The sequence below is a fragment of the Sminthopsis crassicaudata genome, chromosome 4 (genome assembly GCF_048593235.1).
Source record: "Sminthopsis crassicaudata isolate SCR6 chromosome 4, ASM4859323v1, whole genome shotgun sequence".
Classification (NCBI taxonomy): domain Eukaryota; kingdom Metazoa; phylum Chordata; class Mammalia; order Dasyuromorphia; family Dasyuridae; genus Sminthopsis; species Sminthopsis crassicaudata.
The window spans coordinates 426,546,020-426,568,918 of NC_133620.1; the positions used below are offsets into that span (position 1 = coordinate 426,546,020).

The 22,899-nt window shown below is 37.1% G+C and overlaps 2 protein-coding genes and 1 long non-coding RNA gene across 4 annotated transcripts in view; 1 reads left to right on the plus strand and 2 right to left on the minus strand.

The window, feature by feature from the left end:
- The window catches only part of HENMT1 (HEN methyltransferase 1), a 55,402-nt gene extending 46,995 nt beyond the window's left edge, over window positions 1-8,407 (minus strand). The window contains exon 1 of the mRNA XM_074262853.1: window positions 7,970-8,407. Within this exon, the coding sequence (XP_074118954.1) occupies window positions 7,970-8,136 (167 nt within the window). The 5' untranslated portion in view covers window positions 8,137-8,407. The remainder of the gene's footprint in view (window positions 1-7,969) is intronic.
- LOC141539724 (uncharacterized) lies at window positions 359-7,963 on the minus strand. Its single transcript, XR_012481383.1, has 2 exons — window positions 4,141-7,963; window positions 359-550 (listed from the first exon to the last, which is right to left on the minus strand). It is a non-coding gene; the product is annotated as an uncharacterized LOC141539724 (long non-coding RNA).
- Window positions 8,408-8,416: 9 nt separating the features above from the next.
- Window positions 8,417-18,157, plus strand: PRPF38B (pre-mRNA processing factor 38B). Of its 2 annotated transcripts, XM_074262849.1 has the most exons (7): window positions 8,417-9,048; window positions 9,785-9,837; window positions 12,529-12,597; window positions 13,101-13,252; window positions 13,332-13,392; window positions 15,468-15,691; window positions 16,053-18,157. In XM_074262849.1, the coding sequence occupies exons 1-7, from the start codon at window positions 8,919-8,921 to the stop codon at window positions 16,891-16,893; spliced, it is 1,530 nt and encodes a 509-aa protein (XP_074118950.1). In that variant the 5' UTR covers window positions 8,417-8,918; the 3' UTR covers window positions 16,894-18,157. The 2 variants fall into 2 exon arrangements, with proteins under 2 accessions (XP_074118950.1, XP_074118949.1); XM_074262848.1 differs by lacking the exon at window positions 9,785-9,837.
- Window positions 18,158-22,899: the final 4,742 nt, after the last annotated feature.

Consider the following 22,899-nt stretch of genomic DNA (forward strand, 5'->3'; position numbering starts at 1 on the left):
TATTGAACCTATATTTAAAATTTTATAATTTATATATATAACATATAATATATATATAATTTAAATTTTATTGTACTCTATAATGTATTCCATTCTGTATTCTAAGAAACTTAAACCTTTTCTTTTTCTGAATGAAGATGGTCATGAGTTCAAAAATTCAGTCTTCTCTCAAGTTAGATGCAAATGTTTAAACTTTTAATCACTATTAAAGCAAAATTCTGAGTTAAAATTTAGAAGTTCAGCATTCTTATTTTTAAAATTTATGTAATATTTTCCGCATGTAATGTTTTGGTTTTCTTGGGGTCTCTGGGAGCAGCCTTCGTTTCTGTTCAGTAATCACCACATGAGTAGCCAGGGGTTAAAGTCCAAATCTTTTATTATCTCCTTCCTGGGGCTAGCTTTCTGGAGAGCCTTTCAGACTGGCCTTGGTCTCAGCAGAGAAATGCAGGAGGAGAGCCTGCCACCAGTGGTTTGATTGAAGATCAAATGAATGTCTGTCCTTGGTTCTGAGAGCTGGAACTCCGGCCTGCCTTCTTTGCCCTCTGAATCTCTACAAATCCAAAGGTTTCGTGCTTCAGCCCTCCAGCCACCACAAAGGTGGAAGATGAAATGAATCTATCTCAGCCTTTGCTGGCTGTTATATACTCCATTATCATAGGTGTGAATCTTGTGGAACTATATTCCTATAAGATAGAGAAGGGTGGTCCTAGGTTGTGTGGTGTGTGTGTGTGTGTGTGTGTGTGTGTAAGTAAACCCCTTGCCTTAATGTTACCATTCATGATTTCTCATCCTCATGATTTTGCCAACCCCCAGAATCAATGGTATGATTTCCTCACCAATTCTGTTCTGTTCTTTGTTCTATGCTTATAAAAAGGAATTAATTGAATCTTCATTCTTGTCTTCAACTAGAAATTGAGGTAAACCATTGACCTCCTTACAAATAGATTCAATGCCATATTAGTAAACTGTTATGTTGCTTAAAGAATATGCCTCACCAAGCAAATAGAATAAAAATGACAATACTACCTAAATTCATCTACTATTTAGTGCCATACCAATCAAACTCCCAAGAAATTATTTTACAGATCTCGGAAAAATAGTAACAAAATTCATTTGAAAGAACAAAAGGTCAAGAATTTCAAGGGAATTAATTGGGGGGGGGGATTGTTATTGAAGGTGGCCTAGCTGTGCTAGACCTAAAACTATATTATAAAGCAGCGGTCACCAAAATCATTTAGTACTGGCTAAGATAATAGAGGAGTTGATCAATGGGATAGTTCAGGATCACAGGACAAAATAGGCAATAACTACAGCAATATAGTGTTTGACAAACCCAAAGACCCCAGCTTTTGGAATAAGAACTCACTATTTGACAAAAACTGCTGGGAAATTTGGAAACTAGTGTGGAAGAAATTAGGGCTCAGAATAAGTCCTTGCCCCATGTGAGCACCAAACTCTCTCAATTATAATCCTTCTTCTGGAAGGAGGTTTCTTGGGAGCCTTGTGGAGCCTCCAACCAGAGCGAAGGTAGATGTGGGAATGAATCAGACTCTGCCTCCAAGAGTGTGGGATTGTGGGTTTCCCAGAAGTCAATCCTAGTTGTGAATCTCCATGAGCAGACTTTTCCTTTAGACTTGTGAATCTGCTCTTGTCCAAGTGTCCCCAGTTAGGGGACAACTGACCAGGACACCCCCTAGATGCCCTACTGCCATCCCCCACACTTCACACCTCACCTCCTGACATGAAACCCCAAATCTCTATGACCCTTGTCAGCTCGAAGCAGTTAAGAGATCGATGCCCCTTTTCCCACATGCATCTGGAAGTGACGGTTTGAGGGGGGAACAAGACGAGGGGACCCAGCTACTCTGAAGATCTTTGGAGAAAATCTTCAACCTTGCCTTAAATGAAGGACACTGCCCCAAATTTTTCTCTTAAATGAACTGAAGTCTTAATTGTTTAAGGGGGAAAATAAAGGGGGTTGAGGTCCCTTTAAGATTTCCTTTCTGATTTCCCAATCCCCATGGCTGACCTTTCACAAATCCTGGTCAAAAAGCACCCTTTTAAATATCCAGGCCTAGCCCCCACCAGATCTTAGCTGGCTTGGATTTTCCCAGCCCCCATCGGACCTGAGCTAACTGAAAGCCCGCCAGGAGCCTGGGACTCCACCCACTTTCAACATCATCAAGAGCCCCCCCATTATAAAAGGGCAACGCTAGACGCCATGCTTTTGCAGAAGTCCTAAGTATGGCACCCTTATGCCAAGGGTTTCTGCCCACTGGACCTAATCCGGTGCTCTTCTATCTCTATCCTCAACTTTGCTAACTAAACTTTATTTCTAAAATCCCTACAATAAACCTTTTTATCAATCTTTTAAAAAAAATAAAATTAAATTAAAAAAAAGTGTCCCCAGTCAGCACCCCAGTAGAATCTCGAATCCTCTTCTTCCTGAATCCTGGCTCTGAATCTCCTCCAGCTTCCCTGAAGTTCTCCTGGGAAGTCTTGTCCTTGACCCAATCCAGAGTGCCTTCCAGACTCAATTCTAGCTCCTTCTATCCTCCCAGAGAATGGGCTTGTGGGAACTCCTTTACAACCAATGAGCTAGCTCCTTTTAAAGGTGTAAACTACTTTAAAGGTTTGAACTAAAGTTGTGAACTCTGAGCTAGAGAATTATTAAATACCAACTTAGCACCTAGTAAGGAACGTAACAATACCTAACACCACATACAAAGATAAGGTCTAAATGGGTTCATGATTTAGATATGTAGTCATATAATAAGCAAATTAGAGGAACATAGGATAATTTATTTCTCAGATCTGTGGAGAAGGAAGAATTTGAAACCCATAATTCAACACTAGATAGATAGTTTTGATTATATTAAGCTAAAAAGTTTTTGTACAAACAAAACTAATGCAGACAAGATCAGAACAGAAGCAATGAATTCGAAAATCATTTTTACATTTAAGGGTTCTGATAAAGGCCTCATTTATAAAATATACAGAGAATTGCCTCAAATTTATAAGAATCCAAGCCATTCTCTAATTGATAAACAAAGGACATGAAGAGACAATTTTCAGATGAAGAAATTAAAACAATTTCTAATCATATGAGGTGCTCTAAATCACTATCGATCAGAGAAATGCAAATTAAGACAACTCTGAGATACCACTATACATCTCTCAGATTGGCTAAGATGATAGAAAAAGACAAGGACGAATGTTGGAGGGGATGTGGGAAAACAGGGACACTGATACATTGTTGTTGGAATTGTGAACTGATCCAACTATTCTGGAGAGCAATTTGGAACTATGCTTAAAGGGTTATTAAACAGTGCATACCCTTCGACCCAGAAGTGTATCTATATGGCTTATATCTCAAAGAGATCTTAAAGGAGGGAAGGGGATCCACGTGTGCAAAAATGTTTATGGCAGCCCTTTTTGTAGTGGCAAGAGGGATGTCCATCAGTTGGAGAATGGCTGAATAAGTTAAGGTATATTAATGTTATGGAATATTATTGTTATATAAGAAATGATCAGGAGGATGATTTTAGAGAGGTCTGGAGAGACTTACATGAACTGATGCTGAGAGAAATGAGCAGAACCAAGAGAACATTGTCCATGACAACATCATTATTATATGATGACCAATTCTGATGGACACAATTCTTTACAACAAGATGACTGATGCCAGTTCCAATGTCCTTGTTTTAAAGACAGCCATCTACAACTAGAGAGAGGACTGTAGGAACTAAATGTGGATAACATAAAATTCTCACTCTTTTTGTTGTTTTCTGCTTACATTTTGTTTTCTTATTCATTTCTTTTTTTGATCTAATTTCTTTTGTAAAGCAAGATAATTGTATACGTGATTATACATATTAGATTTAACATATATTTTAACATGCTTAACATATATTGAATTGCTTACCATCTAGGGAGGAGGAGGGGGGAAGGAGGAGAAAATCAGAAATACAAAGCTATTATGCAAGGATCAATGTGGATTTTTTTTTTTAGCAGAAATTATCAGAAACTCTTATTCAAATAAAGTGGATTTGATGAAATTAAGGTATCTTTCAATTGAGACTTTGTAATTCTGAGTGGTCAACATAGAAGTTAGTCAGTTATAAGCATTTAAGTACTTACTTTTGTGCCAGGTGCTGTGCTAAACACTGAGGACACAAAGAAAATTCCTGCCCTCAAGTAGCTCACATTCTAATGGGGGAGTCAGGAAAAACTAGAGGAGAAATGAATAATAAATAGGTAGAAGCAGTTAATTGCATCTACTTTATTTTTCAAAGTACTTTTCATTTGATACTTCACCCAAGTGGATCATCAGCAATATTTCTGGGAAATAACAAATGTAGCAGATTAATTGAACTAGAAATCAGAGAATCTTTTTCGATTCCCATTCCACTGTATCTGGTATTGTGAGATTTAATTTTTCTTTTCTTCCCCCCCCCCCCCAGGCTGAGGTTAAGTGACTTGCCTAGAATCACAGGTAGGAAATGTTAAGTGTCTGAGACCAAATTTGAACTCGGGTCCTCCTGAATTCAGGGCTGGTGCTCTATCCACTGTGCCACCTAGCTGCCCCAAGATTTAATTTTTCTAATGTTAAATTTTCCCCATCAGAAAATGAAGGATTGAATGAGATGACGGTAGTGTAAAGAAAACCAGTATAAATGCTTCTGGAATTCCATGATTTTCATGTGTTGCAGACTAGAAATCTAACTTGGAATAGTGTATCGATTTTGAAGCAATTCTTCTACAACAAAAATATTGAGAAAAAATAATTTATTAAGATGTCATTTGAACTTGTTCCTTTTTGCACTTAGATTCTGTGATACCCATTTTAAGAAGTTTATCTCTAATAGACAGGGAATTGTTTTGAAAAACCTTATTAGAAAAGATAAGACATTTACGTAGTTTAAACAATAAGCTAATATATTCTTAATATCAGTCTTTTACAAAAACAAACTATATTTTATTATTTTAATTATGCCAGGGAAGTTCAAAATTTAATACATTTTAACTAGAGAAATATGAAAAAATGTAGCATATCTGAAAAGAACTAAAAATGTTACCAGCTCACAAAAATTATTTCTTAGCCCTCTATTCCCCATACATCTTAAATTTCAAAGAGTGAAATAAATGTAATAAAGAACACTTGAATACTCACTTTGCATGTATTTATAGCTGTAGGAAAGAGGAAAATGACAAAATCAAACATATGATTAATGTTTATTATAATTTTGCATCATCCAATACTTATAATAGGTAATTCAATATTACATCTTCTAAAAAATAGTATAAATGCTTCTCTAACAGACCATTTTTCTCTTCTATATGTCTAATGTGGTCACTAAGACTCATCCATGAAAGATCCAAGGATGGTTATCCAAATTCTTATTCCCACTGACAAGTCAAATTCTCAGAGCTTGGCTATGTCTCCCCAAAGGGTTCTAGAGACCCAGCAATATGTGATTATCAGCTCAAAATCATTTAGTTAGCCAGGTCATATAGTTGTTTTGTTTTAATCTTTTTTTAGAAAGGGGTATTTTCTAAAATGAGATAGTAGTACAGATTTAACTCTGTGGCACACTCTTATAGGTATAAAGTCCAGGGAAAAGTGGCCTCAAACTTAGCATATACCTCAAAGTAGTTAACATACAGCTCTCTTGCTCATAGTCCTTTTCTCCTCTCTGTAAAATGTTTAGCAAGTTCCCCTTAAAAACAGAGATCTACCTTCCATTTGTCCATGGCTGTTGATCAGAAGACATAGTTTTGGACAATGTTCTCCAAAACCTCCTAAGGTGGAATGCCCCCACCTGTGGAGAGGGTTTTGCGTGACTGGGACTTAAGCCTCTTCCTCCTTAAAGGCAATTCCTCAGGGATATACTTTAAAAACCACAGGCTCCAATTTCTGAAATTCAATCCCCTTTCCATGTGCTTGATAATTTATAGATGATCTCTGGGCACAAATAAGTTTCCTCTGATTATTTAAACAGACTTCCTGTCTGGCATCATTTCACTTCATCCAGAGGTTTTCAAAGATGCTTCATTTTAAATTTAAGGTCTTTTAATTGATTGACTGATTAAAACCTGTCCTCATCTAATTAAGGTATTACAACTAAAATAGGATGAGATGGTTTACATTTCACCCTTATATAACTAAAATTTACTGACTTAAAATCATAGGTCTATTAGTCCCCAAAGTGAAACTACCAGCAAAGATTTAGGGTATAGTACATATTTCCTACAAAAGTTTTACTCTACAAAAGTCATTATCCAATTCTTTGTATTTCATAGTCAAGTCAATAAATATTTACAAATTGCCTATAAGACTGCTATGCATTGAGTTTACAAAGGAAAAAAAAAAAAAAAAATCAACCAAAAAACTTTCCTCCCGGTTATAGACTGATGAGGAAAACAAGCAAATATCTATGTGTTTGGATTACATTACATTCTTACAAGGTGCTTAGTCATGGAATGAATAGAGAAAATAATTATCTTATTTAGCATGGTTCAGTTTGATTGATCTGACCCTACAAGGAGATGTTATGGGCCAGAACTTGAAACAAGGTACTGAGTAGAATTGAGGAGACAATGGCTAAATCTCATTTAGCATTGATTTAATCCTACAACAAATAATGGTTTCCTCATGATATAATAATTGGTATATACTCAGTGTGGAACATATAAGTGAGAAGCTCTCAGAAGTTCAGGGGACTTCCAGGAGATTCACAACTAGGAGTGACTTCCAGGAGATTCACAAGTCCACCCACAAGCCCACTCTCTGGGAGGAGGAGTTAAGAGTCATTCCCACTTACACGTTTGTGGAACACACATTCTGGCTGGAGACATTCGGACAAGAGCTCTTGGGAACCAAGGAAAGAGGAAGGCCTCCAGAAAACTAGCTGAGCCCCAAGTGAAGGAGACAAAGCGTGGAAGGAGAAAAATAAAGGATTTGGACTTTAACTCCTGGCTGCATTTGAGGTGATTACTGAAACTGAATTGAAACTAAGGCTGCTTCCAGAAGCTCCCCAAAAAACCTGCTCCAAAGAACAATTACATTTTAGAGAACAGAACACTACATCTGTGTACAAACAATATACAAACTGGAAAATAATTTCATAGGGAAGGCAATAGCATCAAAGATTTAAAAAGGACTTCTTGCAAAAGAAGGGGTTTTAGCTGAGACTGTAAGGAAGGCAAGAGGTAGAATTAAAATGAAAGGGGCATTTCTTGAAACAGGGAGATCCAATGACTGAAATGTCTAGAACAGCCAGGTCTGAGTCACTAGAACATAGGAGGCAGAGTAAAGTTTAAGGTAGGAGGGGCCAATTGTAAAAAGCTTTCAATGACAAAAGGTGGATTTAACATTTGATTTTGACACTGGAGTTTATGGAAAAGGGGACAATGGGAAGTGACACGGTCAGATCTGTCCTTTTGAAAATTTAATTTGACAGTTGGGGGAGAAGAATTTTTAAAATGCCTAACTCAAATTCTAAGTAAAATTTGATTAATTTTGACAATTAGCAGTCTTCAATATTCTGCACAGGGATTATCTTTAAAAGTTTCCCTTTGCAACTTTATGTAAAGTATTTGCTTAAAATGCATAGGATTTCAAAAAAGGCATTTTAAACTTTTAGAGAACAAACTTATCTTCAAGTACAGTCCCCTGTTAACATCCATTTGTTGTACTAATTACAAGCCATTTAGATGTCTTCAAAATCCACCTAAGAAATTCGACTTTACAACTTTTTTTTTAAATCAGTTTTGGTATTTTAAACATTTTTCTTTAAGGGTAACTTTTTTTGTTAGGGATTTGAGCTTAATTGGGTCTGGAGGAGGCAGGAACCCAAGATAGCGTAGTCTTGTAAACATGTATTCATTTCCTGAAACCTTTGGGGATCACCAATTGCCCTTCTTCCTTCCTCACCCTCCCCCCCAAAAAAGTGGGGTAAAAACAGACCTAAGATTTCCACGTCGGGACCAGGACTCTCTTGGCTGAAGAGATGGTAGCGCCCTGGAAGTGGCCGCGGACCGGGTCCTGCTTTTGGAAAGGCCCAGGATCCCGATCAGGGTACTTACTCCCCGCGGGGCCTGCCTTCCCTCTCCCGAGCTGGAGGACCGACCCATGGCTAGTTTCCGCTTAGGGAAGAGTCTAGTCCCGGGACGGGAACGGATATTGCCCCCGTAATTCAGGAAACTCCCAGCCCTCAGAAAAATTAGATCCCGGCACCAAGAACCAGCCTCCAGCCAACAGACCAGACCGGGGCCCAGCGACCACAGGAGGCCTAAACTGTTCAGAAAGGAGCGCGGGCGGGAGATCCTCGCCCGCAAACTTTTTCTCCACCCCCAGAAGCCTCCGATTGGTCCCGGGGTTGGCTTGGAACGCCAGAACGTATCGCGTCACTTCCTCTCGGGTCCGCCATCTTGTTCCCAGGGGCAGTTGGCGGAAGAGATCGTGCTCCCCGGTCGTCTGCTAGTCGTGTTCCGGGAGTTGCTCTGGCCCGCGTCCCAGTTCCCAGCTTCGGCGTGGGGTTCCCTCCCCCAAATCCCCCTCACCCCGTCTTGGCCGGGGCGGAGCAGCGAGGGGGCCCCCCGCTCCTACCGTCGGCGTTCCATGGAGTAGGATCCCGGACGGTTGTGCCGAGGAGCGAGAGCGAGAGGCCGAGCTTCGCCGCGCCCCCACCCCCTCCTCCCCCTCCCTTCCTGCTGCTCCTTCCTGCCCTCCCCCCCACCTTCCGCTGCAACATGGCGAACAACAGCCCGGCGCTGACAGGCAGCAACTCGCAGCCGCCGCCGCAGCACCAGGCGGCCGCCGCGGCGGCCCAGCAGCAGCAGCAACAGTGCGGCGGCGGCGGTGGCGGCGCCATTAAGCCGGCCGCCTCGGGCAAGCAGGGTAACGTGCTGCCGCTATGGGGCAACGAGAAGACCATGAACCTGAACCCCATGATCCTAACCAACATCCTGTCGTCGCCCTACTTCAAGGTGCAGCTCTACGAGCTCAAGACCTACCACGAGGTGGTGGACGAGATTTACTTCAAGGTACGGGGCTCCTAGGCCCGGGCCGGGACCGGGGGCGGGGGCCGTGCGGGGCCGAAGCCCGGAGGTCGGGCCGGGCGGGGGGAGGAGAGCACGGGGCCGGGGCGCTGCCCCCTTCTCTCCCCTCCCGCCCCGCCGGCCGGCGGATCTCGTGGCTGCGGCTGCCGCCGGGGCGGGGTCGGACCGAGGCCGCCCGCCCGCCCTCCTCTCGATTCAGGCTTTGGGGCCTGAGCAGTCTAACTCTGCCTGCCTCCTCTCCTCACCCCAAGCCTGTCCCCCGGACCTGGTATCCGGGTAACGCTGATCCCCGCCGGGGGAGGAGGAGGAGCCAGGGGGGGTGGGGGTGGGCAGTAACTCGATCTTCCATTTAACCGCTTTCAATTATTCCTTTTGACGCGGAGCCTCGCCGCGCCGACACGGCTCTGGTCTCGGCCACCCCGGGCCCGTGGGCTTACCGACCCCCGTTTGGGCCCTCATCCCGGGTTCTCCCGGAGCCCTGGGGCTAGTCAGAATCGCGGGGTGGGGGGAAAGGGCAGGGCAGGAGGCCTGAAATATACCCTGGAGGAGCCCGAGTGGCAGGGGCACGTGAATCCCCCCCCTGCGTGTAGTTGAGGAGGTAGTAAAGGCTCGGCTGGGCCCTGGGCTTCAGCGGCAGGGTCGGTGCTGGCTTGGCTGTGCTGGGGCGATCACCTGGCGCCTCCTCACTGCACTCTTGTCTCAGTTCTTGTTTCGTTAGCAGGATTGACTCAGTCTTGCAGCGAGGCTCGGAGCAGCCCAGGGTCGCAGGTAGAGGTATGCACTATTAATCATCCTCAATCGCCTTAAATGCATTTCCCCGGCTAAATGAACAGATTTGCTTGACCACTGATTTGGGTTCTTCTTGCCCTCGAGAATTAGGCCTAATACCCATAGCTATGCCTCTTTTTAAGGCTAGATATATACCATATGTCACCTGGGAAATAACTTCCAGGCTTCTGGTGCTAGAGCATATTTAAGAAAACAAGCTTATTGCTAGGCTTAGCAGTCCTTTTAAATATTTTTAAAGGAATATTTGATGGTTATATTAGTTTAAGTGACTTGTAAAATCACTTTAGATGTTAATAGAAACGTGAGTTTAGCAGAATGCTTCTATTTTGTTTTAGAGGACCTTATATTTTCTTAGTTTTTCCACTTGACAAGTGTTGCAAAAGGGAAGATATTAGTTAATTGATATTTTCAGAGTCATGCGTTGAGAGTGATGCATGTGCAGCTTCAGGGAGATAAGGAGTATGTTTTGCAGAGGTGATTTTGTTCTCTTCCTGAGAATAATCTATATTGCTAGTCTGTTATGGATTCAGATATAGTTTTCTAAGCCAGAACTTAAAAAAAAAAATTTTTTTTTACAAGGTAAGCAGTTTTTTAATATGGGAATTTACTGGAATAGTATGGGAAATACATGTGTGCTTTTATCTTCATATAGGACACCACTGCAATTTTTAAAAATTGAAAGTTGGATTATATAGCATTCCCTTGTTTTGTTTTGCACAAGAATCTGTTCAGATATGTGTGCCAATAATAATAATAGACATGATTTGTATAAAGCATGTAAAAGATGAGATGGAAGTTTGCAGGTTTGTATGTTTTATAAATAACAAATCCCAAAGACATGAAAATTCATTTATAAAATTAAAAGTGTGCATAATTATCAAAGGTTCTAACCAAATGATCCCTGAAAGAAAGATTTAAGATCTAATAGAATTTATGCTGGATTGGTGATATTCTTTAGGAAGAATAAATTTGTTACATATTGGGAAAGCGAAATGAAAATTAAGCAGCATATTGTAATAGATCAGTGAATTTAGCCTAAAGAATGCTGAATGTTGGTGATATCTCTACCACCTATTTCTGTGACCTTGAGCAAGTCACTTAACCTTTATTGAAACATTTTCTTTTCTATAAAATGAGAGAAAATCAGTCTACCTCTTCCTACTCTCAAGCCACAAACCCTCAGCCCCTTCCAGTTAAGACATTCTGTAAAGGTAGTTTCTAATTTCTTATAATAATAGATAACTGATGATAGGTTTATATTGGGAAGGCCAATGCCACTAAAAAATTATTTTTAAGGTCATTAATGGTGGGTAAAAACAAGTATTCACATCACTAAGTTAAAAGAACAGAGCTATTTTAGTTTGAAGCACAGTGTGAAAAGCAAAATAATTTTTAATCTACCTAAGAAACATCTTGGGTTGTGGCTTATTTTAGCTAACATTTTATTTTTCTATTGTTGCTAGAAAAAATATGGCTACAGAGTATAATGGATCCCATTACTTTATAATGTAGAATATGTTTTTATCACTAGGTGACTTTTAAGGGAGGGAGGAAGAATGATCCTTTACCTGTATTATAATCCCAAACTTCTCTTGATTAAAATCTATCTTTCCTTATAAAGCTCAAAGTACATATGTATTTTTTTTCCCCTGAAAGTCATTTATACTTGAATACAAATTAAAGCTCTCTTAGTAGTTAAAAATGACACATCTTTGTGCTTTGTATTAAAGCTGGGGGTTCCATTTGTAATTAAGAAATTTGCTTGAAGCAAAGCTTCCTCTGATAAACATAAAAATAATGCAACTCAAGATTGCATTTCTAAAATGAGATTCTTTTGAAAGGAAAAGTATCATAAACACCAAAAATTGATTATAGACAAGTGATACTCAGCTCTTATACAAAGTGAATTGTGAGAGAAAATAAGGCTTTTATCTGAAACCATAATGTAATATTTTCACATTTTTTGTGAATCTAGTGATTGGTAACCTTCTGAAAGTTTACATGAAGGTTTTTTGTTTGTTTTTGGTTTTTGGTTTTTTTTAATTTATTTATTTTGCATGTCTACTACTTTTGCTCCAGAAACATTAAATTGTAGTGGGGTTAATTTAATTGCACTATGATTGTTTAGGATTTTATTTGCCTTAATCGCTTATTGTGACCCTAAAAGAAGAACTTATTGGAGTCAGTCTGTAGGGATTGTTATGTGGTCACAAACATGATTATTACAACAAATTCAAATTGGTTTCTTAATTATATAGCTTTGAGTATAGAAATTTACCAACCACAAAATTTTGATTACTTATTCTTCCAAGCTTAAGAACTTATGCTCTGCTGGCATAAAAGCAGCATTTTGTGCTCTTACTACTATCCTGGCCCCTTGTATATTATGGGCATGGGAATATTAACAAAGATGCTTTAATAATTTAAGCTACTTTTGTATAGTCAGGGTTCTATTTAAGATAGTAATTTTGGTATTTTAAAAGTTGAACTTCTTTCAGAGATACTGTACTGTATATTGATAGCTGTAAGAGGAAACAGTTTTGTCCAATCCTAAAGTAGATACAGTTTCTAAAGACATTTGGAAGAGCTGCTATGTTAAGAGTTTTGGTTTTTTTTTATCAGACATTTAAGCTTAAAGAATGAATGTTGTGATAGTTACTTTCTTGATATTTCCAGGTCACACATGTTGAGCCGTGGGAAAAAGGAAGCAGAAAAACAGCAGGCCAGACAGGGATGTGCGGAGGGGTAAGTAGAAGTACGTGCATTCTTAAGTTTTTCTGTGTCTGGTGACATTTTAAATTTACATGTTGCAAGTAAACATAGGCCTTTATATCAGTTAGACAGTTGACACAGGTAACATTTAGAAAAATCTGGATTCAAATGACCAGCAGGGTTAGAAAATAAAGCATTTTTTTCCTGCTGAAACTGACCTGCCATTTTTATCTAGACCAGGGATTCTTAACATTTTTTGTCTCACATATCCCTTTGGCAGTCTGGTATTGGCCCTTCTCAGAGTAAGAGGAGAATATATTATCCACATTCATAAATGAAAAAAAAGTCCAAATTTTGAAAGTAAACAAAGATATAAATTCATTCTTTCCTTTCCCCCCATGTTGGTAGAACCCCCAAAATCTTGTTTAAAACTTCAGGTTAAACCCCAGGTTAAGAATCCTGGTCTAGACATAAATACCCTTTTGGGTTAAGTTAATGTTAATTGATGCTCATTCTCTTATCTCCTCCCTCCCAAGGTTCGAGGTGTTGGAACAGGAGGAATTGTTTCTACAGCTTTTTGCCTGTTATACAAGTTATTTACTTTGAAACTCACTCGCAAGCAAGTGATGGGTCTCATAACACATACAGATTCTCCATATATTAGGGCCCTTGGATTTATGTATATAAGGTGAGCACTCCTTTATCATATTTGCCAGTTAGTGCATCATTGTTAAATATCATACATTTATAGTCTTTTGCAATTCCAGGTACACACAGCCCCCAACAGATCTCTGGGATTGGTTTGAATCCTTCCTTGATGATGAAGAGGTATGTCAGCAAGGGTAATAATTTGTTTTTTTTTTATTTTCTGATTTCTCTTTCTTAATTCTTTATCTTTTGAGTTTTGTATTGTAGAATTCCTTCCATTTAAATTTATAACTATTTTGAAATTATATCCCTCTTCTTAAAACATGGTATACTTTGTTTTTAAATCTTAGGTTAAATTCTTAAAAGTAGTTTTGTTATTTTGAAATTTATTTCATATAACAAATTGCCATCTTAGAGCATTTGAGGATAATCAGATTAAAATGTTTGAATTTAAAAATTATAAGTTTTGTTGGCCCTTGTTAAACTTTTGATGGCCCTTATGCTTTAGGAAAGTGTAAATTTATAGCTAAGTAATTGGTTGTTTTTAAATTAATTCGTGGTGATAGACATAATCTTTAAAGAATTGCTACTTTAAAAAAATTTTTCTTAAGATTCACATAGCCCCTTAGCTTCTTTTTTCCAACAGTAGTATGTTTATGATTATAAAAATCAAGAGTTTTTAAAAAATGAAAAATTCTGCTAAGGACTAATTTTTAGAATTTTTAAAAATCCTACATTTAGCATTCTAATCTAGATTGGGTGAAAGATACTTTGAAGATAATTATTTACCCTGACTGCCTTAGCATTTAATAACATGTATGTGATTTTTTTTTTTTTTTTTTTTTTTTTAACCTAGCAAATTGTTAGCTCTGGAAGACCTGAATGTTCAGTAAATAATTATTGAAGAGCTCTATGATTCTACTGACATTCCTATATCCATATGCCTTTTTTTTTTTTTTTTTAAACATCTTCTCTAATATTCATGAACCAAGCTAACTTGAATTAGAAAAGTCTTTTTGCAATTTACTTTTTCCTGAATTCAAAAGGAAACTTTCTTACTAAAATCTATATTTCCATCTCTTTATTTTATGAATTATCCTAACCTCACATAGCCTATTGTATACTTAGGCAACTATCAATCTTACCCAAATTATTGCTTTTATGGGAACTTTTCCATTTGTTTTTGCTTTTCATCACATGTATAGGGCCCATAAACAGATTTCAGTGTCTTTTTTTTTGTTGTTGTTGTTTGTTTGTATATTTGTTTTAAGCTACCAGAAGAGGGAGGAACCACTAGTATTGGGGCATAATCACAACTTCTATAAAGCATAGTTTCCTTTTTGATAAACCTTTGTTTCTTAATGTTTCTTTTAAATCTGTTTTTATTGTATACACATGTCTGAGGTGCTCTGTTTAAGCTAACTTATTGTTTTCTTCTTTAGATATCTGCAGCGATTATATTTGGAAAAACTGTATATCTGAACACTTAAATGTGTGTGAGTGCAAGCAGTTTTACCTTTAGCTCTTGTTTTCCTGTTTAGATAACAAATCTCACTTTCCTTGTGTGCTTGCACTATAGGTTTGGGACTGACAATAGCTGACTAACATGTCCTGAGCTGTGAGAGGGCATAGCAAGAAGGCCTTCATGCGGTAATGACCCTTTTCAGAGACAATGGTCATCATGGATTATGCGTTTCCAATTATTTGTTCATTTATTTATTTTTTACATAACTCTAAATTAGAAACCTCACTGCTTCATGGCAGTTGGTTTGCTATTGCTTCCAATTTTGTTAGGTTTTCATTTTATATTAAAATTTTTTATGATCCATTTAGACAAGAATTACCTGAAGCAGTCCATGTGTAGCTAGGACACAATTTTAGGTTTGATTGTGTGCAATTGTATATCCACATAATTACTTAGAGGAATATATACTTGAATTATGTGGGCTTTAAATTTAAAACAAGATTTTCCCACATAGCTGGGTAGTAAAAGGCTTTTGCATTTTTCTATTCACTGAGATCAGGCCCCTTTATACCCAGGAGGCTGCAGGGTTTGTATTCACCTGCATGCACACACTAAGCCTTAGCATCTTACTGTATCTTTGATTATCCAATTAGAAAGGTATACACATTGGAATTTCTCTTAGTCCTTTTAAAAAAATACTTGAAATTTCAAAAATGGTAATAAATTTTTAGTGCTCAGGTAAAACTACCTGGATTTGACCGTTAGGGTATCTTTCTTTGTGTTTTTATAGGATCTGGATGTGAAGGCCGGCGGAGGCTGTGTAATGACCATTGGGGAAATGCTTCGTTCTTTTCTTACCAAATTAGAGTGGTTTTCTACCTTATTTCCAAGAATTCCTGTTCCAGTTCAGAAAAATATTGATCAACAAATTAAAACAAGACCTAGAAAAATCAAGAAGGATGGGAAGGAAGGAATTGAAGAAATAGACCGACATACTGAACGTAGACGTTCAAGGTATATGCTTATTTCAAAAATTATTTTTATCCTTTTAATCTAGTAGATTGACTAGCTAGATCTGTGCTTGAAAAGTATATCTGTTTTCATAACTAACTAACTTGTACAATTAGAAATGTATTACTTTTAACTCTTTTCCTTAAAATTATCTTAGAGTGTATTTTAAGGAGCAGAGTAACTTATGTGGCTTTGAATATGAATAAACGAATACCTTTATGCAACCTTTCCTGAAAAATGTTTAACTTGAGAGTAGTTTTGAGTATACTGAAAGATTTTAATATTTAAAGAAACTATATGGTGAATGTTTTAAGTATTTTTAATAGTTTATACAATGAACTTTTATGTCTTTTCAAACTGTTAGATCACCAAGAAGGTCATTGAGTCCAAGAAGGTCTCCAAGAAGATCTAGAAGTAGAAGCCATCATCGAGAAGGTCACGGTTCTTCCAGTTTTGACAGAGAATTAGAAAGAGAGAAGGAACGGCAGCGGTTAGAACGGGAGGCCAAAGAGAGGGAAAAAGAAAGACGAAGGTCCCGAAGCATTGATCGCGGGTTAGAGCGCAGACGGAGCAGAAGCAGGGAGAGGCATAGAAGTCGCAGTCGGAGCCGTGACAGAAAGGGGGATAGGAGGGACAGAGATCGTGAAAAAGAGAATGAGAGAGGCCGAAGAAGAGACCGTGATTATGACAAAGAAAGAGGCAATGAAAGAGAAAAAGAGAGGGAAAGATCAAGAGAGCGAAGAAGTAGGAGTGAGGTAGAAGAAAAGAAGCATAAAGAGGACAAAGATGAAAAGAAGCACAGGGATGACAAAAAAGATTCCAAAAAAGAGAAAAAACATAGTAGAAGTAGAAGCAGGGAAAGAAAACATCGAAGTAGAAGCCGAAGTAGAAATACAGGAAAACGCAGTCGAAGCCGGAGCAAAGAAAAGTCAAGTAAACATAAAAATGAGAGTAAAGAAAAATCAAATAAACGAAGCAGGAGTGGCAGTCGAGGAAGAACTGGCAGTGTTGAAAAGTCAAGAAAACGGGAGCACAGTCCCAGCAAAGAAAAATCCCGAAAACGGAGCAGAAGCAAAGAGCGTTCTCACAAACGAGAGCACAGTGATAGCAAGGACCAGATTGACAAACAGGATCGCCGGAGGAGCCAGAGTACAGAGCGCGAGAGCCAAGAAAAGCAGCATAAAAACAAAGATGAGACTGTGTGAAGTTTTTTGTTCTTTCTTTTCTTTTTTTCTTTCTTTTTTTTTGGTTTATTTTGTAAAAGTGGATCACATTGAATCCTATAAATGTTTGATTAAATCCTGCTTATTTTTCTTCCTTAAAGTTGAGATTGTGCAGTAGTTACGCACTTTTCAACCTCCCTATATATAGGCTGCAGATTTTCATTTCCCATTTTGTGTAGGGAAGTGCCTTTGTAATCCCATTTATTGCATTGACTTTCCATTCGTTTGTTGAGTTTAATTCATGATGCAACGATTGTTCTTGCATTTTTATTGTTTGGTTGTTTCTGAAATGTACAGTCTGTACATATGTCCTGAAAATGTTTTAATTCCTTTGGCATGGTTGCCATATTGGTTAAATTTGTATAAGGCAATAAACTGCCACTAATTCTACTTTTGTTTTGTTAGATGTGGGATTATGGTTTCTGTACTGAAGTTAGCATGGCTGTGCTTTGCATAATAGGAACTGAGACTTTCAGGATGAGTCTTGAATGTGTATTATATAACAAATATTTATGTGCATACATTGTACATAAAGGCTAGGATTAACTTTTTTTGTTCGTTGTATCTTACCTTGGAAAGCTCTTTTAAAATGTATTGCATTTAGATTCCCAACAAAGCTACCTTTAGTGTGAATTTTTGAGAGGTTATCAATTTCTGATGCAGGGGTTTAAATAAGGCTGCAATTTATTCAGTAGTCCCTTTAGATTGGTACCTCAAAAGGACACTGTTAGTAAGCCTGGACTTTATCCACCTAGTTTTATTTTTCTCTTTTTTTTAAATTACTTTGAAATTTTTCATGTCTGTAACCATTTTTTGTTTGTTTAATGCAGTCTCAGTTTTTTTGTTTTGTTTTTAATACTGAAGGAAAAATCAATGCCAGCAGCCTAGCATTCTTGCAGCAACCCTACACTAACCTGTATGAGATGAGAGGGAGGGACAACCTGGTAAAGAAACAGATTCAAGCCTCAAGCTTCCAAAGCATTTTTATAAATGGAAAAGTATTTAAATTATGAGATACCTTGATAGTGTCGTTTTTTAAAAGTCATAACATGTTTTTTTATCAATACTGACGATTGCTGTTTGAGTTTGAGAACTTCATCTAGAAGAGAGAAGTATTAAAATAATGCTATAATGCATTATTAAAGAATCATCAGTCAGCAAATTATTTAATAGGCTGTTCTTATGACATGTATACTGATTGAGGAGAACCATCATGAGTCTGGAATAAACACTGGATTAAATCCTTTATCCTGGGTGTTGACTTTTCCCCCATCTGTTTTCACAAACATCAAATGAGAATTTGTTATGGTGGATCATTGTGAAACTTAGAGAAGTAAACATTTACCTTTCTACAGTTTAGTAACCTTGTGCTAACCAGATATGATGGCAAAAGAATGAGGAGTGCACACATGACTAAAAGCTTGAAATATTTGTTATATATTAGCCTATTCACAAATCCAAAATAAAGCAGCTGTTGGAGTTATGAATTTTAATAGGAGGGTGCATAATATATTACTCCTTGACTTTGTTCCTTTCTTTTTCCTCTCTATACCCTCCTATATATTTTTCAGCTGTACACATAATTTGCTATCTTCTCTCCTGCTCCCCTTCCCCCCCCCCAAAAAAAAACCACCCACTTTTTTTATTATTTACAATCTAGTTTGTCCCTGGCTATAAGAAGCCAGAGTAGTAGTAAAGTAGCAGATTTTTAAATTGCAAATTAAAAATTCTTATGATTCAATTTGATAAGATATATATATATTTTATGAAAAGTGTTCTCTAGATACAGACACTGGGAAAGTAAGACAGTTTATGTGATTAGATTAGACTAGTCAAATATGGTCTGTGAATCGGCTAAGTATTCAATTTTTAGGTTAATACCATCCAACCTTGAATACATCTTGTATCATTACTTGGAAAATAATTTTCAGATACATTTAAGGATGAATGACAGACAATATCTTCAAAGTCATGTCCAACTTGTATAATTGTTAAGCTTGTATATAGTGTTTTGTACTAGTTCACATTAAGTAATTTTTCTATGTTCTATTTTCATTTTATTGACTGTGATATAACTAGTGCTGTTTTCACTATGGTAACTAATGGGAAGAGCACGGAATCTCACACAGAAAACCTGGATTTTAGGCCGACTGTGAGACTTGAACAAGTCAATCTCTTTGAGATTTTTTTTTTTTTTTTTAAAGCAGATGGATGCTGACCAGATTTAAGCACCTTTCCTGCTTTAGCATTTTGTGCATGTACATAATGATAAAAAATCAAGTGACTCAGACATTTTGGATATCTACCCAAAAATGTCATTCCAGCCATCTCAGCTAAGGTTAAGAATCAGTTGCTAATCTGTTGACCCAAGTTGTATAATTTTCACTGGAATTTGGAGTAAAGAAATTTCTGCCATTTTTCTGTACAAAAAGTTAGATGGCAAAGATGTTATAGTGAGCTCTAAATGTTTTGAATTAGGTAGATGGCAATACTATTCAGAAAAGATAATTTCTTTTAGGATCAATTTTCAGAAGTTGTGTTTTTTCCTATAGGACTGGAGTGTGTATGTTTTTCTGTTAGATTTTAGAATTCTTCAGGTTGGTGATGAAGTGAGGAACAGGAAATCTGAAAGAGTGAGGTGGCAAAGAAAGCTAATATTTCTTGATGTTATGAAAGAAAAAATGAGTGAAATTAAATGTTTGAACTAGATTAATTCTAGCAGCCTGAAAAAATTATGGTTCTAAGCATTTACTCTCCAGTATCTAATCTTTAGAATATGTAAATTACCAGGCTAATTTTGGATAATATGCATCAATTGTGAATTGAAAGGCCCAATAAGAATATTGTAGATATTCAGTAATCACATTTCTTAACTATAGGTAAAGATCCAAAGTCTTAAAGGTATAAGACAAACAAGTAGAAGCCTCTTGTTGGCATGAAGTTGGGGGGAGGGGAGGATTTAGCATGTCTAAATTTTGGTGCTACTTTTGAATTTTACTTGGTTCAAGCATTGTAAGTCAGTAGATAATGAAATGTAGAATTTAAATTTGGGGTAATAAGGACAAGAAAGTTGTTCCCACTAGTTTTTGTGCGCTTCTCTTTGATTTATTGTAATTTTAAAAGTCATAATCAATGACCATTTATTAGGCGCCTATTATGTGCCAGTATTGAACCTTCAGTATTCTTTGAAGGAAATGATCAATTTTTGTCCTGTACATTTAAATGATGCTAGTTATTTCATACTGTGTAGTTGCTATGATTCATATTCTAAGAGTAGATTCCAGAAAGACTGGGAAAAAAATGTAGCTGTAAAAGTACTTTTTCATTTCTCAGTCCTTTCCTGCCTCCTTTAGGGATTTTCTTTCATATGACTTAAATAAGAGCCCATTATCACATTCTCAAATAACTTGTTGCAACTTGAGTTTTCATCTCTTTGGAAAATGTTAATCTTGCAATTAAATTCCCTACGTGTGTTAGTGTATCAAAATATTGTCATAAGGTATGTTTGAATGTTGCCCCTTTTAGTTGTATATAAGTTTGTGGTTTAGTCCCTCTAGGGGGTTTTTCTGTTTTTTCTCATTAAAATTAAAGGGTGTTTCACCTGTGATGAGAAATATTTATAAATATCACTGAATTAGCAGCAGTAAAAATGAAACTTAAAAGATGGACAATGAAATACAATAACTATAAATGCCAGATATATTTTGCTTGAGGAACTCAAATATAAATAATTTTACTTATCCTTGAAGGCATAGTGGTAGACAAGTTGACGCAGGACATATGTACATAGCCACTTGGACATGATTCCATATGACAAAAGTATTCTAGATTAATAATTGCCTCTGTTAGATTTAATGAAATATATGATCATTTTTATTTTGCCTGGAAAGGCATTTTTAAACTTAGGTTTTAATGTCTATCCAGAAATCAGCATCACTTGAAATAACAAAACTAACTAACTTCCCCACTATGCTCATCTCACTGAACTTTAATCTTCCAAACTGGGTTGCATCTCCTAAAATGCAAGAGTAACCTTTTCGAACTTGCTTATTCTTGCCTTGCTCAGTGATAAGAAAGGGTTTTTTGTTTGCTTTTTTAAGGCTTTCTTTTTCAACAAACATTTAGAAAGTGCCTACTCATGTCAGCACTGTCCTAATCCTGGTGCTATAATGGCACGAATTACAATCCCCCTGCCTATGTGAAGACTAAAATTAAAATACTATTTTTCAAAAAGGTTTTGAGTAGATCACAAGTTCTATGGAACTTGAACAATAGGCTTGAACATGGCATAATTTATGCTCAAAATGAACCATTCAAAATGAACCTCCCATCTCTTATGATACTTTTTTACTTCTAATTTCTGAAATTGAATATCTCTTTACTATTCAACTTTATCTGGTCTGATCTTTCCTATGTGAAAATAGTTTCCTTGGTTCTGTTGTTCCTTGACCCATCTCACTTTCATTGCCGGGTTTTTTTTTTAGAAATTTATGTACATAGTGCCTCCAATTCTAAAAGCTTTTATTGTCATCTAATAGCTACTATTGACTGTTTAATCCATTTTCATACTTTTTCTGGATTTCTTTTGCATTTTTATCTCTGCAGCTTTGGCTCTTTGTCATTTCTCTGCACCACCCAGTTCTGTCATTTCCAATTTTTATATATTCATCTTGATGATCTCATCTATTTTCATGGCTTTAGTCATCATTAATAGGTTGCATTTCATTAATGGCTACTAAAGACTTGGTTGGGATGTTCTGAATTTTTAGCTGATGCAAAGGTGGAAGAAGGGACTAGTCAGTATAGATCTAAAGATTAGAAGATCTAAAAATCTCCGTTCTCAGGTTAAATTTTACTGTGACGTTTAGACAATGAATGTCTTGCACTGGTTTAAAAATGAAATACAATATAAGTGAAATTTTGTTAGGCAATTCTTTTGAAAAAGTTAGGATTTTGATGGAATGCAATTTTTAACATGAACAATGCATATGGCAAAAGAAGGCGTTGGTCCTGTACTTAGATTACCTAGATTAGACATATTGGGATTATTTTCATCTCTATGAGCCACTATTTGAGGACTTTGATAAACTGACAGCTTCCAAGGATAAGACAGTGAAAGGCTTCTCAACTATATATAAAGATTGGTTGAAGGAATTAGAGATGAAAGACCTGGTAGCTTTCAGGGGCTGTCTTGGCTACCTACATTGCTATATGCTGTAGATAAGTTAAAATCTGCTCTTGAATTTACAAATTGTTATGCTTATTGTCAGAGGGCACAATTAAAATTGGTAGATCCTTAGATCTTTGATAACCTTAGAGGCCATCCAAGCCAAACCCACTATTTCACAGTTGCACAAACTTGTGAACTTTCCAAAGGGCTCACAAATAGATAGCAGAACTGAGTTATGAACTTAGGTCCTTCAACACTCCATATTTAATGTTTCAAATTGCACCACACTGTAAGTTGCAGACAAATACAAGACAGCAAAAGTTTCTGACAAGTAAAACTATATAAAAGTGAAATGGACTGCTGGGAGTTGATAGGTTATCACTGGTGGTCTTCAAGGAATTATAGGATGACCACTTGGGTCTCTTTTAGAAAGTTTTGTTACATATATTTTATCATAGATGTTTTTCTGAGGTTCATCTAGGATATAAATGACTCTTACGTTTAGATCTATCTTTAACATTTACACACACATGAATATGATAGCTGACATGCTTTTTAAAGTTTGGAAAACTGCCAATATCATTTGAGCTGCACAGACTTGAAAGATACTACTTATCCTCACCCCCATTTTACAGATAACCTCTGAGTATCAGTTTCTATAAATAATTTATGCTTTAGAGGACCTAATGTTCCTTACTCTAATACACCATTATATTGATTGATTGTTGAATAGACCTTAAAGAATGATGTAAGGATAATTGAGTTTTGATTAAACATGTTCACCTGAACTGGTACCTTAAATGCCACTAACCCCAAAG